The 16,262-nt window shown below is 35.9% G+C and overlaps 1 protein-coding gene across 2 annotated transcripts in view; it reads left to right on the top strand.

The window, feature by feature from the left end:
- Positions 1–16,262, top strand: part of dennd4c (DENN/MADD domain containing 4C) — a 71,311-nt gene that overhangs the window by 28,919 nt on the left and 26,130 nt on the right. For both annotated transcript variants that reach the window (XM_016504448.1, XM_016504447.1), the window contains exons 9-16: positions 1,512–1,656; positions 2,656–2,831; positions 2,943–3,043; positions 3,185–3,403; positions 3,902–4,047; positions 4,743–4,781; positions 5,874–6,004; positions 13,414–13,546. In XM_016504448.1, the coding sequence (XP_016359934.1) occupies positions 1,512–1,656; positions 2,656–2,831; positions 2,943–3,043; positions 3,185–3,403; positions 3,902–4,047; positions 4,743–4,781; positions 5,874–6,004; positions 13,414–13,546 (1,090 nt within the window). The remainder of the gene's footprint in view (positions 1–1,511; positions 1,657–2,655; positions 2,832–2,942; positions 3,044–3,184; positions 3,404–3,901; positions 4,048–4,742; positions 4,782–5,873; positions 6,005–13,413; positions 13,547–16,262) is intronic.

Genomic DNA, 16,262 nt, shown 5'->3' with positions numbered 1-16,262 from the left:
TTTATTTTTTTCAAATAGATTTTACGTAGACTTCTTAAGGTAACTGTTTAAAAACAATGAACTTTTCTTAATTTAAATTCACCCATGCAGTTTAAACTAATGCACCAAATTATTCCTGTAGTCCAAACATAAAGTAAATTTCAGTTTTACATATTTAAGTGGACTGAATTTAATTAAATTGAGCTCAAAATTTTTTTGCCAATTGCGTTGTTCGCTTGTTATTTTGAACAAGCAGCTAAAATATTTATATTTATTTTGATATACCATTCATATCTTCTGAAATGACTTAATTGTCTTAAAATTTTTGTAGCCACTGTATATCATTTCATGAATCCAGATGTAGTGAGTCATACCTATTTACTTATGTATAACCTTTTCTATTTTAGAATCTCATTTTATCTAATTCTGGCCAGCAGAGCTGCAGTTTGAAGTCAGACAAGAATGGCTGGTCATTTTTAACATCCATTTTTTCCATAGGAAATTCTTTCATCTTTTCCTTTCAGTTGGAGAGGTAGTTTTAGGAGGTCAGATCAGAGACGGATAACTTCCTGTTTAACTCTAGGGGAGTTGGAAAATTAGCCTATTTTCAAAAATAGTGGCGTGTTCCTTTAAACTCCTGTTAAAGGGATAGTCCACCAAAAAATTTAAATTCCTACTCACTCTCAGGTTGTTCCAAACTTGTATGATTTTCTTTTCTAGGTAACATAATAGAAAATATTTAAAAGAATGTTGATAACCAAACCGTTTTGGTTCCCACTTCCATTGTATGGACAAAAAATACATGACCTGTCATATCGGCATTTTCTTTTCTCTCGATCACAAGATCCTCTCTATAGTTATTGGTTCTACTGAGCAGTGTACTGGGTTCTATAAAATTGAAAGGTTCATGACTCTCTAAAACATAATTTTGGGTGTGTTGCATATTACATCACACAATATTTTTAGTATTAAGCTGAAGGTGCTGTAATAGGCACCTTTAAGCTCTATATAGTAAATAACTTGTAACGCAGTGTTACAGTGTCTGTTGGGCAAGGAATTACATTGAGATTGATGACTGTTTAAATGGAGCAAATTCCAAACACAGAAATTACACTGGTAACACTTAATCACAAATTCATCCAAGAAAAGTAGTTCCACTGTTAAGGTCTACTCACACACCAAGGACAATAACTATAACAACAACAATAACTATAAAGTTTTAATGTTTGTTTTAATTTCATGAGAATAGGGAAGTCCACACCACAATTATACTGATACAGATATTTTTTTCTAGCTGATGAACAGTCAATTTACTTTTCTGTTCTTAAATCTTTTTAAGAGAAAAGAGAAGTAAATAATAAAGTAATATATAATAATAGATTTGAAGTAATACTAAGGAATATTCAGCTTTCAGAACAATGCCAATCTAAACCTTATAGAGTGTTTTCACATATGTCAATATGAAATATGTCCGTCTACTTAGCATCTGATATTTTGATTATTTTTCGCTCTTCGTCTTCTCTGCTCTTCAGTGGAGCAGACTACAGCACACTGCTGATGAATCTGGGCCCAGAAAATTGTGCCACACTGCTACACTTTATCTTGCTGGAAAGCAAGATCCTGTTGCACTCCCTGAGACCAGCTGTACTGACTGGGGTGGCTGAGGCTGTTGTGGCGGTGAGTGTTTGGGAAAAAATGGTTTGCCACTTTGTACAATGTTTCACACTTTTCACATGTTTCACAATAAAAACATTCTTATTCATTCATACAAAACCTTCTACAGATTCATAACCATGTACACTGGTGCTGTATAATCTTAATAAATTATGCCAGATTGTGAAAGTCTGCTGCATCCTCTATAATCAAGATTGAAATTACACATGGCAGATTGTGCTAAGCACAAAATAGGGATGCACCGAATTTTCGGCCATTTTCGGACGAAAGAGAAAAACGGCCAAACTGTGCCAAACCGCTCAACAGTGTTCAGCACACAGGTTTCACTCTCCCTCTAGCTGTCGTCAATTTGTATGTAGTGCACTTGTAGTGTTTTTGTTTGCAGCAGCGTAGTACAGCTGTACTAGGCAACACTGGTAAAATACCGCTACCTTCTTCTTCACAGATCTGCTCCCTGCTATTCTGTGCTCACATGCTCTGATAATAACAGCTTTGTAGTAGGACTATACATTATTTTGATAATTAGTCCAAAAAAATGATATCTGATTCTGTAGCATAGAACTGAATAAAATTAATACATCGATATTTATTAATATATTTTCTGTGCATTTTTATTGTATTTCTTTGGCTTGTGTTTTTTTTTTAATTCAGTGTCATTGAAATTTTGTTAAATTAATAAGTCTTACAAAATTACATCATATTATTTAATAAAATAAAAAATAATTATTACGAAGTATTTTCAGTTTTGGTTTTTGGTCAAGTGCATCCAGAATTTCAGCCCAGTTTCAGCTCAGAATTTCAGCCCGGTTTCAGCCCAGAATTTTCATTTTGGTTGCATTCCTAGCACAAAATGTTTGTGAATGTAAATTGCAAGTAGGGTAATTAAAAGTAATGTAAAAGTGTGTTCTCATTTAAACCAATTGTTCAGAAGGGAATGAGAATATTTGAAGGATTTGTTATATTAATATATGGGACACCATTGTCATTATCATCTCCGTCTAGATGATCTTCCCATTCCAGTGGCAGTGTCCTTATATCCCTCTTTGCCCTCTGTCTCTGGCGGGGGTCCTCAATGCACCATGTCCCTTCATTGTGGGCGTTGACTCTAGATACTTTGACCTCTACGATCCCCCACCTGATGTGGTCTGTGTGGACTTGGACACCAACACTATATACTTGTGAGCACCCTTGAACTTTAAGATTAAAGATTTGGGAATGTATTGCTATTTGTTATTTTTTTCAAGGCATGGAATATTATTTATTTGTGATATTTGCCTTTTTTTGTTTAGGTCTGATGAAAAAAGAAATAGTAACTGGAAGAACCTCCCAAAGAAGCCCTGCAAAGGTCTCATCAACTCTCTAGGAAATCTTCACCACCAGCTTGCCACTGGTAAGATCTCCTTTCACCTTTACAGCTTCTTTATGCATTAAAATTATCTCCCTCTGCTGCATCTCTGAATTTTTTTCAGTAAAAAAAGGTGCGACTATGGGTACGTGAGACCTATTGTATATGAGGATTTTTTCAATACAGTTCGGCGTACAGCACTAGAAGGCTTGGCAGTGGAGATGACCCCTATCGAGGCAGACTTTACCTGGCATAAGAAAAAGACAGAGCTGGAGATGGAGATTCAGGAGGCGTTCCTGCGCTTTATGACATCCATACTGAAGGGCTACCGAACCTACCTCAAACCAATCACACAAGCACCTTCTGAGAAAGCTACTGCTGCAGACTCACTCTATGACCTGCAAGGTAACTCTTCCAGCAGAATAGTGGCCCTGTGTAGTGATATGAGATCTTGGTTTTGTGTCCAAGGTCCACAAGACTGTAGGATGTCCCATTGCTTATTGTGGCATATTGAAGAGCTCCTCCCCTTTTTGTAATAGCTAGCAGCCTTTTGTTAATATCACGCCCATGAACAAGATTTGCTATTTGCTGTTGCTAGTCAGGTGGTATCAAGGGAGGGACATTCTTATTCTAGAGTGTTTATTTCATGACTCATCTTACACTCATTTTGTCCAATCTCTTTGCTCCATTTGTTCACTCAATAAAAGAACTGTTTAAATGTGTTTAAGGGTTAAGCTTTTAGGACTACACTTGCATACAGCTAGCCTCAAAGCTAACAGACATGGATGAAAATTTATAGCAAGGCATGTCTCTATATGTGCCTGTATAAAGTGTAATTATTGCCAAAGTATTGAACTACTGCAACTGATTACTCACTGAATAATTCTAATGTCTCTTCTTTAGGATTCTTAAAGAGTAGAGATCGTGCGCATCAGAAGTTCTACTCTCAGCTCACCAAGACTCAGATCTTCATCCGCTTCATTGAGGAATGTACTTTTGTTAGCGACAAAGACACCAGCTTGGCTTTCTTTGATGACTGCATTGGAAAAGTAAGATTGTGACTGCATTGCAATGCAGAAGCTTGTTTTCTCTTCTCTCTCTCTCTCTCTCTCTCTCTCTCTCTCTCTCTCTCTCACAGTCATTTGGCAGGTTTTACGACAGGTGATGCAGAAGCTTATTCTAATGTAATACAATAAACCAAAATATTTTGTATTATTAGTGGTGCATGCTAATTTATTGTTACTATTGCTCATAATTAGACTGCAATTTTTGCTTGGTGGATGATAAAATGGATTTACACTGAAGGAAGAACCTGAGCCTTCTCGAGGGATCAGAATATCATGGTTTAAATATCAGGGATGGACTCGTTTGACCTAGCAACCACCTAGACACTCTATCAGTGCATACAAATTTTCTAACTCGAAACACTTTAGCAATCATATAGCAATGCCCTGGTTTCTACACTAGCAACAACACAGTAAAGTGCTAACAAACTCTTAAAATGCCCCATAACAACATGGCAGCCACTCTGAACATCCACCATCATACAGCGGATTTTTCAGAGTGAAACACCGCATTTTTTACAAAATGTAAAAACAACAACAACAACAAAAAACTAGCTATGAAAAATTTGTTGACGTATTTTAGTTTCTGAAGCACTAATAGGAAGCTTATCTCCCAATGGCAAGAACAGAGCATGCAGAGTTTCCTATTATTGAATTTGTGTCCCACGTCTCTCTTTCAGCTTTTTCCTTCCGACAAAGGAACAGAAAAGGGTACAAAGGTGAGCCACTCCTATCAGTTAGGTGTTTCTGTGTCATGCTTGTTGTCATATTAGTGTTACACCCAATGCAAGGCAAAGTAAAGCAAAACACAAACTGGCCAGGTTTTTTTTTATATAAAGCCTGATGGCAGCAGATGGAGCTGATGTTAAACATGGCCCATGTTTTACTGACCTCAGATCTGTTTTGTGGTGGCAGGTTAAAGGACATTTACATTTAGTCATTAGCAGACGCTTTTATCCAAAGCGACTTACAAATGAGGACAATGTACATACATACACATATATATGTACATACATACACATATATATGTACATACATACACATATATATGTACATACATACACATATATATGTACATACATACACATATATATGTACATACATACACATATATATGTACATACATACACATATATATGTACATACATACATATACATACATACATATACATACATACATACATACATACATATATTATACACACACACACATATACACACACACACACAAAGAAAAACAAGTAGATAGAATAGACAAAATAGAAAGCTAGTTTTTTTGTTGTTTTTTTTTATAAAAAAAAGAAGATAAATATAGATAAAGTAGAATTAAAATAGAATAGAAAGTGCTAGACTTAGAGGGTCAAATAAAGGTGGAACAGATGTGTTTTAGTCGTTTCTTGAAGATGGCTAAGGACTCAGCATTTAGTCTTAGACCTGCAATTAAGGGAGATGTAGGAACAGATGGTCATTGGTCTTCATATGCAGAGCAGTTGGTTTAGTGGAGTAAATAATTTACTCTGCCATCTGCTGTTGGGTGCATTGGCACATCATTTATCTAAACACTCTTAGCATGGGAATAATGTGGAGAGAGTAATGGAAAGTTCCAGGAGCTGTCTGCAAGCTGATAAATATTACAAGCCAGAGTACTTGTTAAAGGTTGAAGCAAAAACAAAAAACAAAAAATAATTCTGTTGACCAAATGGGTCAGCATATGAGCTCTTTAAATTGCCACATACTATTTTATCAAACACATTAGTGTTTGAAAACATTACGGGTGGTTCATGCATTAAGACTATAACTGCAATGCATAGGCTGAAGGTGAGTCATCTGAGGACACCAGGCTGATGGAACTGGATGAGTCACAGAAGAGTGAACACACAGTCTTCGTCATGCCTCCGGAACCACCCCCAGAAGATGGTCCTGACCCCCCTCCCAAATATAGGTATACACACATAGCGATATTACAATACCGTCATCTCAGTAACAATCCCAGTGAAATCCCATGATTCACAATATCAGTTTCAGTACAAGAGCAAAAATTTAATTAAAATGAAATTAAGTAGAATATAAAATAGCATGTACCTTTTAACAAAGAAGCAAGCAAATGGGAGCAAAACAATAACTAGTTTGTGTTGGTGCTGTGTTGGTAGCTGATCACTCCACATTTCTCTACTGAAATACTTTATTTAAATAAACACTTAATTATTATTATTATTATTACACTTTTCTGCATTTTTCCGATCTACAGAGTTGCATTAATGTTTTTTTTTTTGTTGTTTTTTATTCATGGTCAATTGTACTTCACCGGATCTATGTAATTCCTTGGTGATTCGTATTTCATGTTAATTTTAGCAATCTCCAAAAAGTCTCTATTTTTTCAGATTTATTTGCCTTTATTGTAAAGTATTTTACTTTAACTCGGGGCGCCCGAAGAAGCTATTTGTTGGCACGCTGTCCACGAGGCTATTGACGCCGACTAAAGATAATTTTTTGTGCGAACTCACAAAAAACAGTCAAACACTGTCATTTGCTCTGACACCCTCACTGCTTATCAGAGTGATAAGAAGTACAGTATAGTAGGTTATTATCACTGAATGTTTGTATAAGTGGTTTCCAAAGAAATTGCACAGAATTCATAGAAGGTTGGCCGATTTTTTGGAGTAGGTGCCATTCTCCTCGTGAAATTTGGCTCAAATTATTTGTAGTATTAGTATTTAACTAACTGCTCATAGAAATTACAGCAGATAATGACTGTATCACCTACTTTAACACAAAGACTTGTTCCACAAAAACAATAATTTAAGAAAAACAAACATTTCTTTAAGATATTTACTAAAGTTTCTAAAATATTAGAGCTTCTAAATATTAGTTCACTTTCATCAAAATCACTAATTAAAAATTAAATCATTAGTGATCATAAACTGGATGTACTCTGTTTGACAGAAACCTAAATAAGATAAATATATTGCTTTAAATTAGTCTGCTCTTCCAGGATATTGTTATAAACATGAGCTACGCTTGAAAGGGCATGGAGGAGGCCATAATCATATGCTGGAGTTAGTTTTGTCATGGATTTGATGTCGATAATGTACTGCAGAGTGATGACATGTCCGATGTGTCCACTTATCACCATAATCATATACTTGAGTTAGTTTTGTCATATGGAGTTGATGTTCATAAAATCTACCACCGAGTGATGACGTGTCAGATGTGTCCACTACTTTGTCTCTTTTATGTTGTACTTATCCAAGGTCGATCAGCATGCACAGTATTACCTAACTGGTAGACTGTTATTTCAAGCATGAAAGCATGAAAAACTTCAGTATTAATTTTTCAGATCTATCGCAAATTCCTTTTATATTCGATGTCTCTGAAGTACTTGATGTTAGAGAAAAGCTTCACAGTGATACAATGAGTACACTCATTCTCTTAAGAAAGCAGCTTGGAAAATGGAGCACAGGTGAAAGTAAAACTTCAGAGGTATTTCAAGGGGCATGGAAGGATAATGTTTTTTACTACAGACAGGCTAACAGCTGCGAGATTGGCAAATTACAGAGAATTCAAAGAAAAAAACAAAAACAATTCTAATATTTAGTATGCAATATATTTATTTAGTAAAATGGCCAGATTAACAAGGAACAAAACCAGGCCTACTTCTAGGATTGATTGAGCATTGGGGGATGACTACTGGGGGAGCATTTTGAAAACTTTATTGGGTTCATGATTCATAGGTTTTTTTGTTTAATTCAATAGTATTTTTGTTGCAAATTTGGAATGATTCACTTTGATTCATAACAAACTTTATAATAAGTTAATAAGGGGTAGGTTTAAGAGACAGAATATACAGTTCGAGTTGTGTACAGTGTAAAAACCTTTACCATATATATACTGTATGTAAGAGTAAAAGTAAAGGTTAGTTTAAAGCACTTAATTAATGACATTTTCCCATTTTCCATGACCTAATCTAAAGTGAGAACTATTTATGGTTAATAAGTTGTTAACAAAGCAATATCTAACTCTTTACATATGAGCTAGTTAAACAATAAAAATTTGGTTAATTACAGTGACAATGAATGAAGAACCCACTATTTGTATAGAGTCTATTAATGCATTAACTACAATTTAAACTTTGAATTAACAGTTTGCAAAGGTTTTTTAAGTACTGTGTACATATGAAGTACATTCTCTTTGCCATGGTGACAACACGCTACTTAAAGTGTTAGTTCACCCAAAAATGAAAATACTGTCATTAATTACTCACCCTCATGTTGTTTCAAACCCGTAAGACCTCCGTTCATCTTTGGAACACAAATTAAGATATTTTTGATGCATCCCGTGAGCTCTCTGACATTGGTAAAATAATCCATGTGACATCAGGGGTTCAACCGTAATTTTACAAATCTGCGAGAATACTTATTGTGTGCAAAGAAAACAAAAATAACGACTTTATTGAACAATTTGTCTCCTCCATGTCAGCCTGGCGCCATTTTGGAGAGTTTCCACTGAACGTAAACAACGTATGCTGTTCTGTGTCAGCTGTGTCATGTGGATACGTTGTTTGCGTCTAGTCATTATTTTTGTTTTCTTTTGCGCACAAAAAGTATTCTCGTAGCTTTATAAAATTACAGTTGAACCCCTGATGACACATGGATTATTTTGCCGACATCCTTGCTATGTTTCTGGACCTTGATCGTGTAAGGATCCTTGCTGTCTATGGGAGGGTCAGAGAGCTCTCAGATTCCATCAAAAATATTTTAATATTTGTTCCGAAGATGAGGTCTTATGGGTTTGGAACAACATGAGGGTGAGTAATTAATGACAGAATTTTCATTTTTGGGTGAACTATCCCTTTAAGCAGCTCTTCTTTGACTTTTGTACTACAGCTCAACCAGGCCTCGCCCTCTTTTTTTTGCATATTCATTGGGTGGGAATTATTTAAATGAGTGACACTGAATGAGCCATTTGTATTTCTTGAAAAATGTTTTCTGCTGTTTTAGAGTCACCTTTGAGCTTTGTAACCTTGCAGATCTTTTTAAATCTCGGAACAGCAACATTGCACACTAATTAAATCTGAAAAAGCATAATAGGACCCCTTTACCTCTTTACTTTCTTCAGGACACATCTCAAAAACCTTCAAGTTGGCAGTTTTTAGGGCCGTTACTTTTCTCCTTGAATATTTTTCCATTCGTTGACATTATCAGAAACCATGGCATTATTTTCCACTGTTATGCAGGTGATTAATTGTTTTATATTTCCTCCAGACCTGACAAAACCTCTCAACTTGCCAAGTTAGTGGAGTGTATTTGTAATATCAAAGATTAGATGGCTAGCAAGGATAAATATATATTTATAATGAGATGAAGACAATACATATTCAGATTTCCATTTATACATTAAGGATTAAAAAATATATATTCAGATTTACAGTTATGTGTAACAGAGACGCTGGAGTTTGGTTAGAATCCATGAGCGGACGTTTATTAAAGGTCAAGGCTTTAAACAGATGTCGATAATCAGGCAGAGGGTCAAAGTCAGAGAAGCAAGCAGATCGTTCGTCATACACAAGGGCAGAAGCAGAGACAATAGTGGAGAGGCAGGCAATGAGTCCAAACACAAACATCAGTCCTATCAGGCGTCAGAACAAAAGGAGCAGAGTACAAATACCGTGAGTCAAGAAGTCAGGCAGAATCATACACAGGAAATCAATCAGGAACAGAGGAAGAATAACGCTTGGTAAGGCAGATAAACTGGCAATACTTCACGATCAGCACATGGACTGGTCTCAGTTTATATGAGTCAAACAGGAAGTGAAAGCAGAGGAAGCAGAGGGAGTGGAGCACGGTCAGTACTCGGGTTAGGGCTCCCTCTGCTGGCTTGGCGTTACAGAACCCCCCCCTCTAGGAGCGACTCCTGGAGCTCGACGTGGACGTCCCCGTGGTCTCGGTGCTAGGCGGTCGGGTCTGGCTCGATGAAACTCCTTGATGAGTGATGGATCCAGAATGTCACGGGTGGCTACCCATGACCTCTCCTCAGGTCCATAGCCTTCCCAGTCCACCAAATACTGGAGCTGACCCCCTCTTCGTCTCGAGTCCAGTAACACATTCACCCGAAAGCAGAGGAAGCAGAGGGAGTGGAGCACGGTCAGTACTCGGGCGAGGGTTCCCTCTGCTGGCTTGGCGTTACATTATGTATTTAAAATTAAATGATTAACTCTATATTCACAATTCACACTTATATTCAGACTTTCAACAAAGAAAAAAAAAGAGGTCTATTTTTAGGAAACTGTATTTTAATTTGTAAAATCCAAATAAACTGTACAGATCTTTACTAGAAAGTGTTTTTACATGCTTGTTCGATCAACCATAAACAATTATTGCACGTGTATCTGTGGAACAGTCCTTAAACACTAACAGTTTACGGGTGAAAAAAAGTTACTAGTACAGTTCCAATAACTAGGGACATTAAAGAGACTTTCTACTAACTCCAAAAAAAAAAACAACAACAGAAGAAAGATTCCCAGGGTTTCTGTTCATGTACATGAACATGCCATAGTCCTGCTGCAGGGAGGCATGAGGACTGCAGATGGTAAGAAGAGCAATAATCTGCAATATCTGTAATGTACTGTAATAACTCTAGTGGAGAAAAAACAGGCTCAGTCAGGTTGTCAGTTCTCCTGTGACCTAAATGAACAAACACAGTATGATTTATGTTTTCATGCTGTATCACACATCCATTCGTAGTCAGCGGTTGCAGGGTTTACTAATAATGTTTAGTTTGGCCTGCTGCTTGCTCATATTTGAATGATAGTTTTCCTAAATCATGTACATACAGCTTGCTAAGATGCATGAGTGACTGATGGTCTCAAAAGATGTGCCTACTGCTTCTCTCGTTACTGAGCCTAAGTAATCTGAATAAAGTAGTCTTAATAGAAATGCATACCTGCATACCTCAAAAACATACACAGTGCTGGGTGTATGGAATGCACTCCAAATGATGGGCTTACCTGGATACAGAATCGCCCTGAGCTTTTGCAACCATTTCTTAAGTACTCAGACAAAGATAAACATTCTCCAAATGGAGACTTAAACTAACCATTTGAATTTGCATCAACGAAGATCTTAGACCTGGGAAGTTGACACCCTGTTAGGGAACTAGTAAATCTAGTAAATTACTGGAAACAAATACTATAATTAACTTTAAAATAACTTTAATTTACACCTCTATGATTATTCCTTTTCAAAGCAACCTTGTTCTGGCTGCCATTCTCTTGCTCCTATATCTCCCTCTGCCCTAATCACATCTAAAGCATCTTTATCCATTAGCACAAGGGTAAAATAATCTATTTACATGCTTCTGTTGGCTCATCTTAGTGCCTGTCTGTTTCTTACAGTCCAGCCTTGATACTGGCCAAGCACTTTTTGCACTATAATAGTCCTCTCTCTCTCTCTATTCTCTGCTTCCAGTCCCACCCTCCCCCAAATATACCCCATATACAACTTTTATTTTTTCAGTTTCTTACAGTAATGAAGACCATTCTGTAGTCCAAGGCTGTTTTCAAGTGCTATTTTGTGTTAAGTTGCTATTATAGGTGAAAAACAATAAGACATTCATATTTCAGGTTTGAGTTTGTGAAATGTCTACAGAATGTAAATACAAAAATTGAACAGTAAAATGGGAAGGTTGCAAGGCAAGAATGTAAATCAAAATGCCTATAAATATCAAAGTCCTTTTACTCATTGAACATATCAAGCAACAAAATCTATATATACAACAACATCCAAACTACTCACATCATATCATCTATCTAATATAAAATGGTGTCATCAAAATAGTTATTTTCAACTTTACTTTGCACATGGACTAAATAGTCCCATTCAGTGTCTTTAACTCTTATATGCACACAACAATGCACCTATTTATTTAGTTTTACCTTTGATATTCTTACAAAGCTTTCATATATTTATTGTGTATGAGAGCAAAGGTCAATAAAGGTTTGTCATGTTATAATGCTTGAAAAGATAATGAACTATAGAATAATTCAAGTCCCCCTGCATTCACTATTTTTCTCCCTTTAAACTCATCTTTGATAAGCAAAATGACATATTGAAATGCTTTTTCCTGTGAAAAAATAAAAACTTACCTCATTTAGTATATGCGGATCCATGATTATGCTAACTAGTTCCCGATTATCCTCAATCACGCCAGCCAGGACCTGCTCCACTTTCACGCAGTTAATTAAAGTAGTAAACGCTGCAAAATGGCAAGAGGCAATATTGGACAAATCGGTTTCGGAGAGTGATTGTGCCAGTGAATTTTTTTTTCAAATTCTGAATTAAATTATAGCCTAAAAGGTGCACAAAGAGCACTCCCCCTTGAAATCACTAAAAAGCTCTCATTCATCTTAGTTTAGCATAATGCTACAACGTTCTGTTGTAATCAGTGAAACTCTAAGCTCTACAACACTGAACAATTAATCTCATATTTACATTGCGTCTACATGTTTGTTTTTTAATTAGATTATTCACATACATGCATAACTCAGCACTGAACAAAAATCTGCCATTTTGAGTGGTGAGTGGATTCTGTCTAAACACCTCTAATTGGCTGTTGCATTCAAAAAAACAACAGAAATGTCTGTGATTGGCTACATTGCTCAACACTGTAAAAACACATTGTAAACTTATGACCAGTGGAGATAATAATATGAAAAGTCCATCCCAGCAAGTTGACAGGATTGGTTACATGTTTGTGATGGTAGGAAACGGGCGGTGTCGGCGGCAATAGCCACATGGGCAGCGCACCGACAAATAGCACTGTTGCACTACGGGCATCCCGAGTTCGAATCCCAGCTTGAGGACCTTTCCCGATTCCAACCCCCCCTCTCTCTCCCACTTTGGTTCCTGTCATCTCTACACTGTCCTGTCATAATAAAGGCAAAAATGACAACAAAAAAAACATATTTTTTTACATATCTTGAAGCATATTAAAAACACTAGATAGACATGTAAACAATGTTTAAAAAAATTTCACCACCGGGGCACTTTAATAAATGGTCATTTTTTATGTTAGAAGTTGAGTACCGTGTTTTCATATAAACAGAATGGTACTGCCATACTCTACCACTGCTATGCGTAAAAAATTATGTTAAAAACATCTGTAAAAATAAGACACATGACAAGTAAATAAAATTTAGAGGGAATGACCCAGGTGTCTGTTGTATTGTGTTTCTATTTGTACTGTATTGACTAGACTTGACCATTTGATTGACCACAGACTAATTTTGAAGTTTTATGTTACCACTCTGATTTTATTCTGTGCTCCTCTAATTATAAGTCATCTGTTTTTCCACAGTTATAAGAATTTCCCTAGTTTACGGTTGGAGCTGTTTGATCGTCCACAAGAGCTGAGACCAGCACTGAATACAGGAGCTGCAGGGGCCAGTGTGTCCAGCAGCCCTGCCCTGTTAGCCAAGAGAACCAAACAGGTGAAGAATTTCTTACAGGAATTATCGTATGCCATACTAGAAATTCTGGTATGCTATCATACTCAGACTTTTCCAGATTATACTGTGCATTACAGATTCACATTACATTTACACAAGAGTCTTAAAAGATGTTCTGTTGTTTTTAACTTGACATCTTTAAAATTCAGCACTCATGGCAAAGGTGTGACATAATGACTCTAAATTAGAACCTTTAAAAGTACAGCTGCTAAGAAATATTACAACAAAAAATTCTGTCCCGCTTTATATTATGTGGCCTTAACTACTATGTACTTACTTTTAAGTTAAAAATTTGATACTTGTGATGCACTTATTGTGTATACACGTTTTTACATTGTACTTATATTTTTCAAAAAGAAAAACCTGCATGTAATTACATCTGTAATTAATTTATGTAATTACATTTATAATTACACTGTTGACCCTTCCCTTAAACCTACCCATACCACCAAACCTTGTCCTAACCTTAGCTGTATACATTGTATTATTTATAAATAAGTACATAGTAGTTAAGGCCACCTAATATAAAGTGGGAAAAATTCTTATAAACTTGTCAATCTCACTAATCGATTAGTCATTTGTTAGATTAGTCCTGAATCATCCCTAGTTTAGTAAGTACCCAGCACAGTAGGAACTACCAGTGACGATAAGTGTACATTGATTGGCCAAACACATGCCATGTGAAATGGTCATGCACACTGCAGTGTAATGAGAAGTATGAACCTGTTGTCCAAAAAAATTCACATTTAATCATGTTTTTTTTCCAAACTCATGTCATAATGTCAGTCCATGGTTTGAAATAACTTCCTTTTTGTGATCTGATGAGGCTTCTCATCAAAAAATGAGGCAGAAAAGATTTTATAGTATTCTATACTGTAAGAAATGCTAATTGATTACCATTGCATTATAAATAGACTTTATTCTTATGAAAATGCCTGAGAATGCTTGAAGAACACAGGTAAACCATACATGGTCATAGCTGTGGGTTGTTGTTTTCATGTTTGATCAGTCAAAGCATTTCTATGTAATAGTGGTAGCTGGATGCATTTCAGTGATTTCCTGGAAGTTATTTTACTTCTCTGAGACATATTTAGATTTTCTGCACGATGATGCCCTCTGGCTTCTCATATGAATAAAACATAAATGTGTTTATAGCGCTCCATAACGGTCACACCAACCTGTTTTGGGAGAAAAAAAATAAAATAATAATAAATAAAATAATAATAATGCATAAAAATAAATAAATAAATAAAATGGGGGGAAATAGTACTTCTCTCTAAAGAAATTTGAAGTAAACATATGCAAAGTTTTTCACCAGTGTTTTACCACTTCAAGAAGTATTCACTATGTTAAATGTTCATATTTTTGTGGAAACTGTGATACACTACCATTAAAAAGTTTGGAGTAAGAAAAAAAATAATTGCTAATAATCCAATTAATAATTCATAAATAAATTGCTAATTAATTGCAAAAGAGACATTCAGAAAGATTAAACCGATCCCAAATTATTGACTGGTAGTGTAGGGTCAATTGTAAATGAATTGGCCACCAGGTTAATGTCTCCATGTCAGCAGTTAGGAGTCGAGAAGCACTTTGCTCTTACTGACTCTGATCTGCATGCAGCAGTTAAAAAGTAAACAAAGATCAGCTGATCTTAACAAACTACAGAATAACTTCCCCAAACACAACTGTTGCTATTTCTGTGGTCGAGTGATCTTTGGAGATACTGTTGGTATTTCAGTGTGTAAGACATATTGTATGCTGCATAGACTGTAAAAAAGATGGATGATGCTTCTCTACTTCCTTTTACTATAGAAAAGTGAAGCCAAAATATTGCAGGTGTGGCTGCAGTCATCTTGTGCTGATGACGTCAGTTGGAGCCTGAGTCTGTGCAGTACTGATGGACCCTTTTCACAAGACTGTGATGTTGCGTTTAAGTTACGGTCATCAGCATCGTAAATCCTCGAAAGTTTTTTATATATTAATATATAATTTTATTTTTATTTTTTTTATATAAAGTATGAACATTTATAACACTATACTTTGTAGGGTTTTTCTAATGCAGCATCCAGTGTTGGGGAGTAGCTAGCTACAAGTAGCGACGCTACTAGTGTAACAAAAATTTTTAAGTAGCTTTACAGTAGCGACACTACTTTTAAAACAGTGTAGCTTTTCCTGTAGCTAACTACTTTTCCCAGCAAGTAGCAGTGTAGCGTGACCAAAAGCTACATTCCCTCTTGCGTTCTGACGAGTCACGAGCCTGTAATGCATTGAAGCAGTGCAGCGTCTTCTTCTGACTAGATCACAAATTAAATTTGTTCATTACTGCCATCTGTTCTGATATCACGCATTGCGCGGCTTTACAGTCTTTCCACCGACAAGAGATCGTCTATTGCAAAGGATGTACAGGAGTGGATATTTCACATGAATCAACTGTAATTTACGCAAAACAAAGATTAAAATGCGGTCTACGTCAAAGACTTAAAGCACATACAAGAGGTGAATAATAGCCTTTTTAAACTGATTATTTTTTCTTCTTTATTCCACCCCAGATCAAATGTCTATTTTAATAATACTATTATTAATTATTTTTATAATTCATAATATAATCTGCCCTCCCACAGTTTTGTAACGAACACTAATCGAACAGAAAATAAAATCACAATAGTGTGCTTATCATTTGGCAAAGGATGGTTGC

Source organism: Sinocyclocheilus anshuiensis, unplaced genomic scaffold, assembly GCF_001515605.1.
Source record: "Sinocyclocheilus anshuiensis isolate Anshui unplaced genomic scaffold, SAMN03320099.WGS_v1.1 scaffold602, whole genome shotgun sequence".
Taxonomy (NCBI): domain Eukaryota; kingdom Metazoa; phylum Chordata; class Actinopteri; order Cypriniformes; family Cyprinidae; genus Sinocyclocheilus; species Sinocyclocheilus anshuiensis.
The sequence above is the reverse complement of the archived record's forward strand: the minus strand, read 5'-3'. Positions and strand labels throughout refer to the sequence as shown.